Source organism: Gambusia affinis, linkage group LG13 (assembly GCF_019740435.1).
Source record: "Gambusia affinis linkage group LG13, SWU_Gaff_1.0, whole genome shotgun sequence".
NCBI classification, from domain to species: Eukaryota; Metazoa; Chordata; class Actinopteri; order Cyprinodontiformes; family Poeciliidae; genus Gambusia; species Gambusia affinis.
Window position 1 is genome coordinate 25183761 of NC_057880.1, and position 15841 is coordinate 25199601.

General features: G+C 39.7%; 1 protein-coding gene across 5 annotated transcripts in view; it reads right to left on the reverse strand.

Moving 5' to 3' along the window:
- Nucleotides 1–417: 417 nt before the first annotated feature.
- The window catches only part of ret (ret proto-oncogene receptor tyrosine kinase), a 34303-nt gene continuing 18879 nt past the window's right edge, over nucleotides 418–15841 (reverse strand). For 4 of the 5 annotated variants that reach the window (XM_044135988.1, XM_044135990.1, XM_044135987.1 and 1 more), the window contains 20 exons: nucleotides 14665–14901; nucleotides 12786–13076; nucleotides 11778–12016; nucleotides 11608–11684; nucleotides 10943–11061; nucleotides 10668–10867; nucleotides 9671–9953; nucleotides 9466–9594; nucleotides 8625–8735; nucleotides 8408–8542; nucleotides 7009–7262; nucleotides 5699–5846; nucleotides 5497–5604; nucleotides 5212–5426; nucleotides 4471–4593; nucleotides 4316–4386; nucleotides 3768–3905; nucleotides 3533–3632; nucleotides 2453–2600; nucleotides 418–1020 (listed from right to left, as the gene is read on the reverse strand). In XM_044135988.1, coding sequence (XP_043991923.1) covers nucleotides 863–1020; nucleotides 2453–2600; nucleotides 3533–3632; nucleotides 3768–3905; nucleotides 4316–4386; nucleotides 4471–4593; nucleotides 5212–5426; nucleotides 5497–5604; nucleotides 5699–5846; nucleotides 7009–7262; nucleotides 8408–8542; nucleotides 8625–8735; nucleotides 9466–9594; nucleotides 9671–9953; nucleotides 10668–10867; nucleotides 10943–11061; nucleotides 11608–11684; nucleotides 11778–12016; nucleotides 12786–13076; nucleotides 14665–14901 — 3284 coding nt within the window. In that variant the 3' untranslated portion in view covers nucleotides 418–862. Of the gene's footprint in view, nucleotides 2601–3532; nucleotides 3633–3767; nucleotides 3906–4315; nucleotides 4387–4470; nucleotides 4594–5211; nucleotides 5427–5496; nucleotides 5605–5698; nucleotides 5847–7008; nucleotides 7263–8407; nucleotides 8543–8624; nucleotides 8736–9465; nucleotides 9595–9670; nucleotides 9954–10667; nucleotides 10868–10942; nucleotides 11062–11607; nucleotides 11685–11777; nucleotides 12017–12785; nucleotides 13077–14664; nucleotides 14902–15841 lie in introns of all 5 variants that reach the window. The other variant, XM_044135991.1, reaches the window with a different exon arrangement.

Sequence of the window (15841 nt, forward strand, 5' to 3'; positions counted from 1 at the left end):
ACTTAAAAGACATCGACACTGACATACAGTCTGGTACAACAGTCATGCAGTGATACAGTTTGGTCAGCATGACCTGTGAGGTAATAACGAGGAGCTTGGGGCTGGTCTGAACAACAAGAAATAAGAATAAAACTGTTGAAAACAAACAAAATGGCGGGTATCGACCCTTTGCATGTGACGTCACGCTGTTCGGAGCGCAGTCCGCTCTGCCATGACGGACGTCGAAACAACTTCAAAAAACAGACATCTGGTAGCCTAATTTCACTCTTATTTAATTGATTCCACTTTAAAAACAGACATTACAACTATTACTCGATTACTATTCTTGAATACACTCTGTGTAATGCTAAGATAAATATCAGTGACATTTACTGTAGTACTTCTTGCTGAACTAGCAGAATTAGGTTTGCTAATGTAGCTTTTATCTAAAGCTAAAACAGACATGTAGCCTATGTGCGTGTTACTGCATGTACTTACTTTTACAGTCACCAGAACCTGAAGAGTTCGTACGTTTTCACAAATCTTTTGGAACATTTAATCCGTGTTAACAATACGTCTGAGATCAGAGGCAGCTTGTCCACGTTGTCTGAGATATTTTTCTACTCTCTCATGAGTCAATCCCGACAGCAGCCATTTCATCTATCTTTCTCTTGCACGCTTGTCAAGAGTTTCCACATATTTTCTTTTTGCTGGTCTCAAACATCTAACAAGATGATGCTGAACTACTACCATCCCGCTTTTCCGATGTCCACCATGGCACCTCCAGTGATTAAGTGACGTAGTTGCAAAGGGTCAATACAAACTCAGAAAAATAAATATACATCTAGCAGTTACCCATGTTTTCTACAGTGCAGTGTTGCCTTTAGCTATCGAGCTTGTCCACAGCTTTAGCAGGTGAAGGCAAAGCCATCCAGTTTGCATAAACACTATCATTGGCATATCTTGTAAAGACCGGATTACTGGCATCGTGTCTGCTGAGAGGTACCGGGCTCGTCTCGGGCCAGCTGGGGTATGACATGCCTAAAAATGAGAACATATCATTTTTCTGCACTCTGTGAGAGGTAAACAGGCAGTAAGGCTCTGGAATCAAACTCTGTGGTATTTACTGGCTGTGCCAGGTTTCAGACTTTATACAACCTAAAAAACACTTTACAATAGATGGCTAATAAATGGTTAATAGATATGATAAGTTATCTATAAACACTCTATGTATTATTAATAACTGTTTACTATGCATAGGTTGAGGGAGAGGAGGAGCCAAAAATACACAAAACTGACTAAAAATCTTCAGTCTGGTGTTTTTGTCTCAACTATCCCTTTTTTGAAGGATAATTTTGTTTAAAGAATTCATGCATTTTATTTGTTGTTTTTATTTTATTTTAATATTTAATTAAATTAATGTCTTCAGTCTTAAATGTTCATTAGGTTTTAAAGTTTATTCATATTGAGAATGTGTTCTTACGTTATTACATCATTGGTTGAAAATGGTTTCAAAATAAGAATATTATCGTTTATCGTAATCTGTGAGTCTGGACTTTTTCAGAAATATTTAGCCTTCTTTTACACTTGTAAACAGAAACTAACGGCTGATGTATTTCTATCTGTGTTTTATGAGTTTTAATAGGAGTAGAGATGAGAAAACTACTTTTTTAATAGTTAAATATGACAGGAAACACATTTTTGTTCCTAAAATATTAATTATGGAGACTAAAATAACTTACTGGAGCAGATAAACTCACCTATTAAAATCATTATCATTATAATTTTAAATAATATATCATCTTACCAGTGTAACTAATCTGTCTTAAATAAAATTAAGCTACTATTCATGTTTTTGTGTAAGTAATGAAACTGCCATTTTTCCTGGAAGTTTTCATGGTAGCTCGTTCTACAAATGTTTAATTACTTGTGTTTTTATGATGCAGGCTTTGTCACCCGAGAGTTGCATTCAAAAGCCTTACTGTTTACTCTGTTCAGCTTTTTAAAAACACATAAAAGTCAGAAGAATTACTTCCAAACCACAGTGAATCAGTGAGGACCTGTTTCAAATGTTACACTCCGTTCCCTCCAGTGTTTCAAACGATGCAAGCTTTAGGTGAAAATGAGCCATCTACTAATTAACATCAGTGATAGATAATAAATTAGAATATAGTCGATATTTACAAATGTTGTATTTTTTGGTCAGCACACATTAGAAGCAGGTCCAAATAAAAGAAAAGAAAAGACACAGGATCTTTTTTTCTTTCTTCCCACACTGAGCCTCTCATTTACGGTGAAATGGGAGAATCAAACAGCAAAAGAAGCATGCCTAGGTCACAGTCACACACACTTGACTACGGTTAAAAAACTAAACAAAACAAATAAACAAATAAAAACAGCCAATCACAGCTTGCCAAAAAAGAGAGTCGTGTGTCCTGTTTCTAAAAGCGAGTAAATGCGTGGGAGATTCTACCATAGAGCTTGTTTTCAATCCATGTGGAGGGGAGGGTTCGAGGGAGAGGGGCGTTATTACAGTCCACTAGTGGGGTGTCCTCTTCGGAGAGGGCGTCGTCGTACAGCAGGGCGTCGGCCGGCGTGGACGCCGCCAGGTCCAGGTAGTCCTGTGAGGAGCGGAGGAGCGTACAGTCAGGTCGGGCTGAGCTCATGGTGAAGGTCAGACTCATGGAGACGGCAGAGTCCCGCCAGTAAAACTATTTAATTAAAACCCGGGACTGCCACTGTAAATCTCTGGGAAAGTTTTCAGCATTCCTGTCTTCAGTACCGCCTCTGAACTCTTGAATTAAAGTGGTTACAGTGGGCATGGTCGCATTGTTGCCCCAGCTTGCACAAAGACACAATTTTCTGAGTCAAAACCACTGAAGATAAAACCATCTGTCAGATTGTAGCGCTGCATCGCTGTTTCAGGGCTCCTCCACATTTTTATGGTCACAAAAATAAAGCATTTCATTTGGATTTAGCCCAATTTTAAAGTTCATAGTTGATTTAAAGCAAATAATCTGCAGCGGTCAGGATGAATGATTGGATGGACTGAAAGAAAGATGGATGGTGGACAAGAGGAAGTATGATGTATGAATTGATAGAAAGATGGATGGTTGGTTGAATGTTGGACAAATGGATGAATAGATGGATGAAACTCGGCTGTTTCAAAGAAGAAGCTAACACTTGAAGCATTCTAGGCTAACAAGTCAATCAGTTTGGCTAACTGGTGAAGCAGTTAGGCTAATGCGGAAGCAGCTAGGCTAACACATAAATTGGTTTGGGTAAATAGTGAAGCAGATAGCTAACAGGTGAAACAGCTAGGCTAACAGACAAAGCAGTTAGTAAAACATGCAAAGAACCTGGCTAACGTGTGGCAGCTGGGCTAACACGTTAAGGCTAACTGGTGTAGCAGCTAGGCTACCAGGTGTACAACTGTGCTATGAGGTGTAACTGCTGTGCTAACAAGTGCAGCAGCTAGGCTAACCCCCTCTGAGGTCTGTCCCAATAGAACAAATGGATCCGGCCTCAGATCGTGTCAAACTGAACTCCATACCCGACTCTTCACCATCATCTTCTCCAGCTCTTTGCTGATATCTGAGAACGTCGGCCTCTTGTCCGGCTCCTGCTTCCAGCACCGCAGCATGAGGTTATACCTACAGAGGGAAAAACGTTCCACAGCTCGTGAAACACGAATCGTTTCTCCCCCCAACGGACTCGTTTCGCCCCATCTTGGAGCGGCGGAGGGAAGTTACAGCGGTCGGCAGAAATGCTGAAAGACGGAAACTCACATTTCCTCAGAGCAGTTCTCTGGTCTCTCCATCCGGTAGCCGGTCTTGAGGAGGTTGAAGAGGCGTTCAGGAGCAATTCCTGGGTACGGGTTCCCCCCCAGGGTCACTATCTCCCACAGCAGCACACCAAAGGACCAGCTGGAAGACCGGGAAGCATTTTCCAGTCACAAAAACAGATGAACTGCCTTCTGATCCAAATCCCACTCTGGGAAACTCTGATCCATTTCCTTAATGCTACAACCAGAAAGTACTGATTCGTTTAAAATAAACCCAGCATGAGCTCGGTGACAGATGACCTGAAACTTTCATGTGTAACAAAAGAAATCTGTAACAGAAAAAATACTAAATAAAGCAGAACTAAAGTTTTCTTATTAACTATTGCTTTCATTATAAACTGATGGCAATCAGAGGAATTCCTTCCACTTTACTGAGATTCTGGATTTTATTTCTTCCACATGTATATTTTCTTAATTAATTTAAAAAAATTTTTGTAACCATTATTGCTGATGTAGTTGTGAAATTTACATGAAAGATCAGCTCATACTCACACATCGCTTTGAGTTGTGTAAATGTGATCGAATAGAGACTCTATCGCCATCCACTTCACAGGAATTCGGCCCTGATGAACAGAGTCAGACTTAGTTTGGGTTTTAACTTTACAAAATGGTTCAGTTTGCCTAAATTATATATATATTTTCCCAACCTTGCTCCTCTTAACATACGAATCCTCCTCATAAACGTCCCGGGACAGACCAAAGTCGGAGATCTTCATCTTTCGTCCCTCGGCGACGAGGACGTTTCGCGCCGCGAGATCCCTGTGAACGAGCTGATGGCGCAAAAATAAAACTCATTATTAAATTAAAACTGCTTTCATGTACAGCAGAGACAGGATTTTAAACACACTTAAACTTATCTTTCTCACTGTCTGAGTCAAACTAATATAAATTTATTCAATTAATCGTGATTAATCAAAATAATTTTGATTAATCATTTCGGGAACAAAAGAAAGTAAAATGAAAATTCTCTTTGCATTTGCAGCTAATTGAAATAATTTTGTAATCCTAACTAATAGGATTTAATTTGTTATTACAGGTAATAAATATTAGATTTTAGTAATTATTTCAGCTTAAATGTTCAGTATATGAAATGTCTAATTGCTAACAGTCAGGCGTGTCATGACAACAAATTTTGCTGGATAATAAATGATCCCAGAAGTTATTGCGTTAAATTATAATATTGCTGTTTTAAGACCATTTTCAAGTCATAGAACGGTAATAATGTAAGAAGACATTCTCAAAGCGCAATAAACTTTAAATTCAAATGAACTTTTAACGCTGGAACTCAAAGACATTTTAAATATCCAAAATAAATAAACAAAACAACCGAAATGTTAAATAAAATTTATTATGAAGTCTCTGTAAACATACAAAAACTCTCCACATACCTTCATTTCTGCCAGGTACTGCATGCCTCTGGAAATCTGCCAGGCGAAGGAGATGAGGTCTCCCATGGTCAGTGCCCTGTCATCAGGGTTCTCCAGGTAGCTGGAGTTTCGGTTTGCATCCCTGCCCATGTAGCTGGGACCAACTTTCCTGCTCTCACGCAGGAAATTACGGAGCGACCCAAATTTGGCGTACTCAACGATGAGGTACAAAGGCCCTATTGAGAGAAACGCAGCAATTAGAGGCAGAGCGGCGCACACAGCGGAGGAGAAAGAGCGCGGCCTCACCGTCCTGGCTGCACGCGCCGTACATCTTTATGACGTGTGGGTGGTTGACTTGCTTCAGGAGGGTGAACTCGGACAGGAGGTCACGCAGCTCGGTGTGTGAAGCGTTTTCTGTTGAGAAGGAAGCAAGAAGCACCTCGTCTTTTTCAGGCTCTCACTCCTCATATATCATCATTACTTCCATTACTTGCTTGGCCAGTTTTACCTTTAAGCATTTTCACAGCCACAGTGGTGTAACCGGCTTTTCCTTTCAATCTGAAAGCCGTTGCCTTGACGACTTTACCGAACTCCCCTTCACCTAAAGTCTTCCCCAGGACCAGGTTTTTACGAGGAAACTCCCACTTTGGATCCTCCTGTTAAAACAATAACACCTCATCAGAATCAGGTAGTAATTAGTTACCTTTAGGAGTAACTTTACTCCTAAAGGTTACTCAAACTGTACTTTTTAATTTTACTTGAGTAGTTTAATTATGAGGTATTTCTACTCTTGAGTAAAATTTCTGTATTTTCTGCCCACTGAATGAAAAACAAACATGTTTTAACCAAAAATCCACCAGACACACACCTGCAGTTTTTTTATATAAAAAAACTGAAAAAATATTGCGCCTGATTTTGTTATTTTTTTGTTAGTTATGCGAATTATTGCAATTTTTGTCCTTAAAATACCAAAAATTTCCACATAACTTTATAATTTGATATGCGTGATGATGTCATTTTTACACATTAAATGACTGATGATGATCAGTTACTCAGTACCCGAGTAGACAAATACATTTTTACTCTTACTTGAGGAGTTTCTTGGATGACTACTTTTTAATTTTGCTTGAATAAAATATGTTTTAGTAGTGCTGCTTGTACTTGAGTGTAATTTTTGTATACGCTAACCACCTCTGCACATCATTTACTCAAAGATCCAATTAGGGATGCAAATTACCGATTAATGAGTTCATCTAAAGTTGATTGATTTTATCAATCAACTAGCAATCAATTGATAAGCAGCCATTTCCTTAAAAAACACAAATTTATCTTGTATCAAGAGGGCCATGAGACGCTCGACGCCAGCGTGCTTATAGGCGCCATGTTTTTCTCCGTTTTCCTGTCAACGGATTCTTAGTTCTGTTGAATGAAGCGTTATTAAGTTGATAACTAAAGGAGTTTTGTCTAGTGTTTATATTTCTAAACAGAACCGCATTAAGTGCATTTTTCATCCCTCACCAGACTCCTTTCCCTTTCCCTGTTCTGGCAGACCCGCCATCTTAGTTTTCTTATTAACGGACTCTCTGCTTAAGCAGCGCCCTCTGCTGGATGGCGGCCAAACTACAACATTAAAACTAAGGTTTAAACGGACAATAGTTAATCAATTGTAACTAATTTTAATCTAATAAGCCATTACTATTAAAAACTCAATCGAAACGAATTTTACTCTAATAATCCATTAATCGACTATTAATCATAAGTCGATGCCCAGATCCTACACATTACACAAAGAAGTAGGAGTCTGATAAAAGGTCTTACAGGTATTTTAAAGGCATCTGCCTCTATGGATTCCTGTGAGCCCCTTCGCACGTTGTTGGCAGGGAAGCTGATAGGGTAAGACTGTGCTGGCCGACGGAAGGTCATCTCAGCGAACGCGATGGGAGCTTTGGGTGAGTTCTTGTGGTACCGGTGGATAAAGTATGAGGACAGGAGGACGGAAATGATGAAGCAGCAGAGGAGAGCGGTGGCAACGATGGTTTTACACATGTCGTCACATATCACGTCTGGGAACCCTGATGAACAAAACTATATATTAACAACAACTATATGCAAAATATCCCAATCCCAGCTTCCCCACTCTTAAATTGACACAATTTAAATTACTTTCGATATTTTTTCTAGTTTGCTAAAAGAATAAAATACTTTTAAAGTGTACATGATTACTTTGCGTTTTTACTTTTACATAAGTAAAAACAAAGTGTCAGAAAAGTTACATAGAGACTGAACTGACCATTCAAGATCCAGAAAGTAATCTGAAGGTCCTGAAAAAGTAAACTATTAGTTCTGGAAAGTATCCTGGTAGTTTTAGAGCATTCTGGAAAGTAAGCTACAACATTTGCTGTGGAATGTTTTGGTTAATTCTGGAACCTTCCACAATAAGTAAACAAAAAGTTTCAGAAAGTAACCTGACGGTTCTGTAACGTACCTCTCAGAAGTATAAGTTCTGTGAAAGTAACCTGTAACTTTTGGACAGTGTCCGTTTGATTTCAGGAAGGAAACATTTAAGTTGTACGAAAGTTCCTCAAATAACTGCAAGTTCAGGAAAGTATTCTGAAAGATTTGTTACAGTAACCATTAAGATCCATGGAAAAGTCTGTACATCACAGGACAGTAACCTGTAAGTAACATGTTATAATATTGCATATTGGTATTGGCCCAGGTTTTCATATTTGAATATACACCTATACACGGAATTAAGTTCAGCAAATTAGTTGCTGTAATGATTAGACATTTGTATGGTGTTGGACGGGTGGAGAAATACATCTAATAAACATTAAAGATTACTTATAATGCTTTCTTCAACAGGTTACATAAATCATGTTTTATAGAACCCAGTTACCTAGCAACCCCAGTGGAATTCCTTTGGGGTTGCTAGGTAACGGGCTGGGCTTAGCTGGGGTTGCTAGGTAACAATGTAGCAACTGCTGGTTTGTGACGTTACATTCTGGAGGTTTTTGAAACAAATCATTTTCCAAACAACCAAAAAGCATGAACTTATTGCCAAAAAATGGCTCGGTGTTGTTTTTTTAAGCACTTGGGTATTTTTAGTAGCAGTTGAGACCCAAATGGAAGTACTAAAACATGCAAATGATTAATTTTACATAATGATAAGACTTCATTTTCAGTGCTCATTATGACCACCTCCTGCCTCACTTACTGTTTTTTGACACAACGGCCTCGGCGTCCGCGTTCTCGCAGAAGCATTTCTCAGAGAAGCAGTAGCAGGTCCCATAGCCGGCTCTGATGCCGCTCCCACTCAGGCCTCGTTCGTGACCTCCGGTTACACTTTCCGCTGCACAAACAAACATGCATGTAATCTACACATACAGGTGGTTTCAAATGAAGGAGCTTTAACAGAAGTTGTTGTTTCTTACTCGTGCAGTCCTGCGGACAAATCGAAGTGTCTCTGCTTTCTACCGCATCGCAAACGCTATCGGGACATGTTTGCAGGTCAGGGGAGCAGGTCGAATAGTTTTCAGATATTCCTGGAAAATAAACAAAAATATGTTTAAATATGTTCAGTTTTTAGCAATGACTGCTTCATTATTGTATTTGTTTTCTTTGACAGAATATAAGCCTTTTATTCTTGAGACAACAGAATATGTTTCTAGTGGTTAGCATGCTACTGCTAACCCACATATCAGCATTTTACCCAATCTTGGTATTGTTGCTAATCTTAGCTTACACAATATTGTTTACATAATGAAGGGAACAAGTCCATGTAAGTCAACATGCTAGTGATGCTATCGACTACATTTTAGCTAGCCTTAGCATTATTGCTAATTATCAGCGTTCATGACAGGCTGCTTAGCTGCAGTGCTAAGACCTGCCTTCTGGTTCTGATTGGTTGTTTCTAGGTAGCGCTGGGAACACTGGGAGAAGGCGAAGAGTTGGGTTTTTCTGATTATCTTTCTCATGTTTTCACAACATAGCAACATCTTCAACAAATATGTAATGAAAACGTTTTACAAAAGTTACATACCGCAGCTAGCATAATGTATGTAATGAATCAATGTAAGTTGTTATTTTCAGTATTTTTGTTGCAATAAATTAACTTTTCATGGACGATAATCTAGTTTCCTAAGATGGACCTGTTTGGGAGAAGGTTTTTTTTTTGGATACGTTTCTTTTTATTTATTGATCCTAAACTGCTGCAGCAGCATCAAAGAGCCTCTGTTGTGCTTTGCTTTGTCGTTTTTGTTGCGTGAGCTCTACCTTTCTCAGAGCCTTGCCTCCACTGACACTCCCCAGTCGTTGCTCCCAGGCCTTGAGACGCCTCACAGTCGTCTCTCTGTCTGTTCTCTGCGCAGGACAACAGCTGCTGGCTCTCCTGACTGACATTTGCTGCATGGAACAGAGTCAGAAACATTGGCAACCAGCTGAATGTTGTCAGTATGTAAAGCTGGTTGGGGCTGTTTACCTTCACCGTGCAGTAAAATGCGGATCTGAGTGCTGGCGACCAGCTGAGTGTGTTCCTCCTGAGCTACCACCGTGTAGTCCAGGTCCTGGCAGCCCGGCTTGCTCAGTGCGCCGGAGTTATTAACATATAAAAGTCCCAGCATCCTGTCTGGAGCCTGGGTGATGCTTATGGCGGAATAACATGACAGCAGCTCTGATGACATGTTTTTATCAAGAACCTGCAGCTGGTAAGAGACGCTGAAGCCGTCGAACTCCAGGCAGTTTTCCACACAGATTCTTCCAACCTGACAGGAAGAACAACAATGTAGTTCAGACATGTTATGGATTAAAAAATGTTTTTTAAATTAGTTATGCCACTGGGAACCATTTAAAACAATTTTTCATCTTTACTTTGAATTATATCCTGTAGAAAACCAAAATAATGTTTCAGATTAATCGTTTTGAATCGATTATTCAATAATCGTCAACTAATTCAGTAATCAAGTAATCACTGAATTGAATATAAAGACCCCAAAGAAGCAAATCGCAGAAAGGACAATACAGTCAGACTTTACAAAAGGGTCCCCATAATATACATAGATTACAGAAAGAAAGTGAAGTAAATTTAAGCTGATTTTTCTCTCATTTCATTTAGTTTCTCTGTATTTTAAAGGTCTGAATGCTGCGTGTTAGTTCTTACAGATTTGTCTGTTTATTATTATACAAGATATTTGTGACATAAGAGGAGAAAAAAAACTTTTTGTGCTATAAAAAATGTCAATTTAACAGAAATGTGTACAAAATACACAGAATAAAGAAATATCTGTCATTTCTAGAGCAGTTTTGAAATAATTGCCTTCTTTTCACAGGAAACAGACCTGAATTACCTGAATATTGTAAATAATGCTTTTATAAAATAGGAGTTTCGAATGACAGGAGTAAAAACACTTTTACTGTAAACACACCAGAAAAATGACATTTTACAAAATATGGTGTGCACGGTAGGGGTTTCTGCATACCTGTGCGTATACTGAAGCTTTTCGTGACAGCGTGAAGACGTGTGTGATGTTGGCAAAGCGGATCTGAACCGGTAAGATGGTGACGTTGAAGTGCAGCAGCACCGTTCCCTCCAGACCCGGATAGGTGGTGTCATTCACCAAATAATCCAGAAACACAGTCCGGTTCTCCGTGATGTCCAGGTTCCTCTTCAGGATCAACTCTGAAGAGGAGATTTATTCTAAATGAAGAGTTATTTTCTTGATCCAGAGGGAATCTCGTTCAGAGGATTACTTACGGTAATCGTAAACCGACTCTCGAATGCCACCAGGAGACGCTCTGCGTTCACTGAAGGTTCCCTTTATGTCAAACGTGTCTTTAATCCAGGACTCACTGCTCAGCAAAGTCCCCACATACCTGCAGAGTCAGGAAGCAACTAGTTACATTTACTAGAAAGATGCACTTTTAGGAGTTTTTTTTACTACGCTGTACTTTTTCACTTTTGCTTGAATAAGAATATGTTGTAGTAGTGCTGGAACATTAGTCCTTTAATTCTGGAAATGTCTTCAAGAGATAGAAGACTGACTTTGTAAGAATCTTTATGTGGTTCTGAAGGGTTCGGGCTAACTATTTAGCAACAAGCTAAATACATCATTTTTCATCAATAAGACATTTTTCCTGTTTTAAGTGAAAAGATTTAGCAGTGGAACTAGAACATGTTTATCTACATTGACTCATAATTGACTTAACAAGTTAATTTATTTAGTCTAAAAAAACAAGAAACTAGACAAAATATTTGGTTAAATTTTGTATTTTTTCACCCAAACGTCTACTTCTGTACACTTTTAACCAAATACTTTTTTACTCTTACTTGAGTAATTTCTTGGATGGCTACTTTTTAATTTTATTTTCATATTTATGTTGAAGTGGGGATAGTTTTACTTGAGTAATATTTTTGGCTACCTGTTGTGGCTCAGGTCTTTAGGAAACAAGGTGGTTAAGTCCCTGTCAAAGACAAACAAGGTGCCGAAAGCTGCGCCCTGAAAAACAAGAATAAAAACCTCAGTTTGAGTCTGAATATTAAAAACAAACATATTATTCCTCAGGTAAAATGTGCTAGATTTGCTTCCCACCTTCGTCCGATTAAAACTGATCACGACCTCCGCCGTGTCCGTCCCGTTGACGTACGGCGCGTTGTCGTCCTCGTCGTCCACGAAGACATCCAGCGGAGTTTCCACCTTGGTGACGACGCTCTCCGTTTGGACCGTGCAGACCAGCAGCAGTCTGTAGTTTTCGCTTTCCTCCCGGTCCAGCGGGGCGGTCACCACCAGCTCGGAGGTGTTTCCGTTCACGGCGAACGGAGCAGGAGTCTCTGCCGACAGCAGAAACATGAAAACTGGTGAGTGAAAAGCTTTACAGAGGAGTTCAAACGACCTGAACTTTTCAAAACGTTGCCACTGAGTCATAATCTTCCGCTAACTGCACAGCTAACCCTTCATTTAGCGCTTCTGCTAACTTTGAAAACATTTAGCTCACTTAGTTTCTCCTACATTTTTCCAGATAATTTACTTGACTATTTTGTAGATTTTGAGTTGAATAAAATTCAACATGTGTCTGTTAATTATATGCAAGGTAAAACAAAACATTTCAAGTTAAAGTCGTATTAATTTGCTTAAGTAAATAACATTTTTTTGATAACTTATTAAATATTTAATATGAATTATATTAGTCTGAGATGCAGTTGTGGATACACTTCCAGAAATGCACTAACAGCAGATAAAGTTTTTATATTAGCGCTTTTGCTAACTTTAAAAATGTTTAGTGCACTTTGCTTCCCCTAAATGAACTAAAGCACTAATTTACTTGACTGTTTCTTAAATCGTCAGTTGAATAAAGATGAACGTTTTGGTTGTCAAGTATTCATGCTCTTATTTTGAAATAAGTGAAGACTGTTTATGCAACAGTTCCATTTTTTATTTTCACGTTTCTTATCTTTATTTTCTCAATAACGCTATTTAAAACAATAAACTCTGACATTTTGCATTTTTATTTGTTTCTTTATTCATCAAATCTTATTTTGAAGAGATGAAACCATTATGCTGCTGTTTCTAAATCCGTCAGCAGGTGAGAGCATATCTCACCTGACTCCACGCCGTAGGCGATGGTGTAGTTGGGGCAGACGGTGAGTCTGGTGAGCCGCCGGAGTTGGCGGAGAACCCCAGGGAACCTGTTCTCTATGATGTGTGGGTTGGATGTGTCTCTGTGCGGGAAGCAGAGTTCCTTCATGTCCGTCTGGGCGCAATGCGGCATCGAACCGTTGACAAAGTCCAGTGTGATGTGAGCTGAGTTCCTGGAGCACGGCGCGCGCTTGCTGACACTGTTTAGAGCCATGACTTGGAGAGCGAGTCGCTTGGCGGGCCAGGAGTTCTGATCTGATGAGAAACGGCATCCAAAACAAACAAACGAGGCAATTTAATCTCAGACTGCACTCCTTCTTTTTCTGATGACTTGGCTTTACTGTGTGGCGATGCAATTATGTTATTATAGTGGCGGAAGAAAAGAGCCAGAGCGTTATTAGCATGCAGAGAGCGTAAACATCAGGAAGTGCATTTAGGAGAGGCATCTGGCAGGAGAGCAGGAAAATGCATCAGAATCTGGAAACTGAACCTGAGCGAAGCTGGTTCCCCACCTGCTTCAAATCAAAGGAGAGCGGTGCCAAACATTTGTGCTGCTTAAGGTTTTTGTTTGTGCTGCTATTGTTATAAAGATAGCAGCACAGAGGTCATAAGAGGTCAACCAGCCCCACCACATTTACAAAATCAAAACTGATGTCAATCAGGTCTTCTACATTTCTGCTGCAAAGATTTTTTTGCTGTTATTATTTTAACAACGATAATAATAATTGATCAGATTTTCATAGCAATTTTTCAGACACTCAAAGATGCTTAAAGATATTAATAAAAACATATTTCTAGAGGTCATCAGAAGTCAAACAATTTTAAAGATTTTAATAAATGTCAACTGACTCTGCTATGTTTGTGCTGCAAAGATTTTTGTTTGTGCCGCTATAAATTTAGTAGTAATAATAACACATCAGACTTTTATAGTGAGTTTCAGACACTCAAAGACACTTAAAGATAGATTTACAAAATCAAACAAGATATTCAAAACAAAAGCAGCACAAAACAAAAGATTTTGCAGCACGAATGTAGCCTCTGACCTCTGGAAACTTTATTAATATCTTTAAGTATCTGTCAGTGCCTGAAAACGCTACAAATTTTTCAATGTAATAATATTACCAGCACAAACAAAAATCTTTGCAGCACAAAATAGCCCAAATGTAGCAGAATTGATTGGTACCAATTTTGTTTGATTTGAAGATGGTGGCTAGGTTGTCCTTTCATGACCTCTGGAAACATTTATTAATATCTTTAAAGTTATAGCAGCACAAAAGAAAATTTTTTGCAGCATAAACATAGCAGAGACAATTGACGCCAATTTCATTTTGCAAACGTGACACTTGCTTCACCTCCAATGACCTCTGGAAAACATTTTCTATTGATCAAACATCTTTGAGTGTCTGAAAAAGCACAATAAAAATTTTATGTATTATTATTATGACTTTTATTATTGTAGTGGCAAAAACTAAAATCTTTGCAGCACAAACCAGCACAAATGTTGCAGAGTCGATGGACCCCAATTTTGTTAACTTTGAAAAAGGTGAGGCTGGGGCTGGTTGACCTTTCATGACCATGGAGACATTTATCAAAATCTTAAAAATTATATCGGCACAAAGCAGCACAAATGTAGAGCTGATTGACAACAACTTTACTAGATTTCATAAATGTGGTGAGCTGGTTGTCCTCTGAAATGTTTTGTTAATATTGTTAAGCATTTTGAACATCTGAAAAATTTATATAAAAATTAGCGCCACAAATTAAAATTGTTGCTGCACAAACATTTAACACCAATTCTGTTTGACTTGAAGAAGGTGGAAGCCAAAGCTTGTGTCCAACTCACACAGCGAGGCGAAGTCCGTCTCCTCCAGCGTCTTGCTGAGGGACAGCTCTCCGGTCTGGACATCCATCTGGAACCAGAGTGCGTACGGCGGCCGCCTGCTGCCGCACAGGTAGAAATGAGGCCGCTCCGACCGGCCGTCCAGCATTGCGTGGACCTGAAGGATGGGCGTCCCCGCAGGCTGTCCAACGTACACCGTCTCAGTGTATTCCTTCTGAGGGAAGTACAACCCCACCACTCCTGCAGGGAGAAGAATAAAAACTAATGATCTCACTGGAAATTGGACCGGATCTTTAACTGTGTCCATGTTTCCCTAGTGAGTTGGACACCAGGGACAACCCTTGACCTTGATTCTATTCAAGGTGTTCAAGGACAGGATCTCTAGTCGTCATGGTGATAAGGGTCATCTTGATTTTAGGCAAATAATTTGGTTCTGTTTTTATCATTTGGATGGATGGATGGATGGTTGGTTGCATGGTTGGTTGGATGGTTGGATGGATGGTTGGTTGGATGGTTGGTTGGATGGTTGGATGGATGGATGGTTGGTTGGTTGGATGGATGGTTGGATGGTTGGATGGATGGTTGGATGGTTGGTTGGTTGGATGGATGGTTGGTTGGTTGGATGGATGGATGGTTGGTTGGATGGTTGGTGGGATGGATGGTTGGATGGTTGGTTGGTTGGATGGATGGTTGGTTGGTTGGATGGTTGGATGGATGGTTGGTTGGATGGATGGTTGGATGTTGGATGGATGGTTGGTTGGTTGGTTGGATAGATGGTTGGTTGGATGGATGGTTGGATGGTTGGATGGATGGTTGGTTGGTTGACTGGATGGTTGGTTGGTTGGATGGATGGTTGGTTGGTTGGCTGGATGGTTGGATGGATGGTTGGTTGGTTGTTTGGATGGATGGTTGGATGGATGGATGGTTGGTTGGTTGTTTGGATGGATGGTTGTTTGGATGGATGGTTGGATGGATGGTTGGTTGGTTGTTTGGATGGATGGTTTGTTGGTTGGTTGGATGGTTGGTTGGTTTGTTGTTTGGATGGATGGTTGGTTGGTTGTTTGGATGGATGGTTTGTTGGTTGGTTGGTTGGATGGATGGTTGGATGGATGGTTGGATGGATGGTTGGTTGGTTGGTTGGTTGGTTGGATGGTTGGATGGATGGATGGTTGGTTGGATG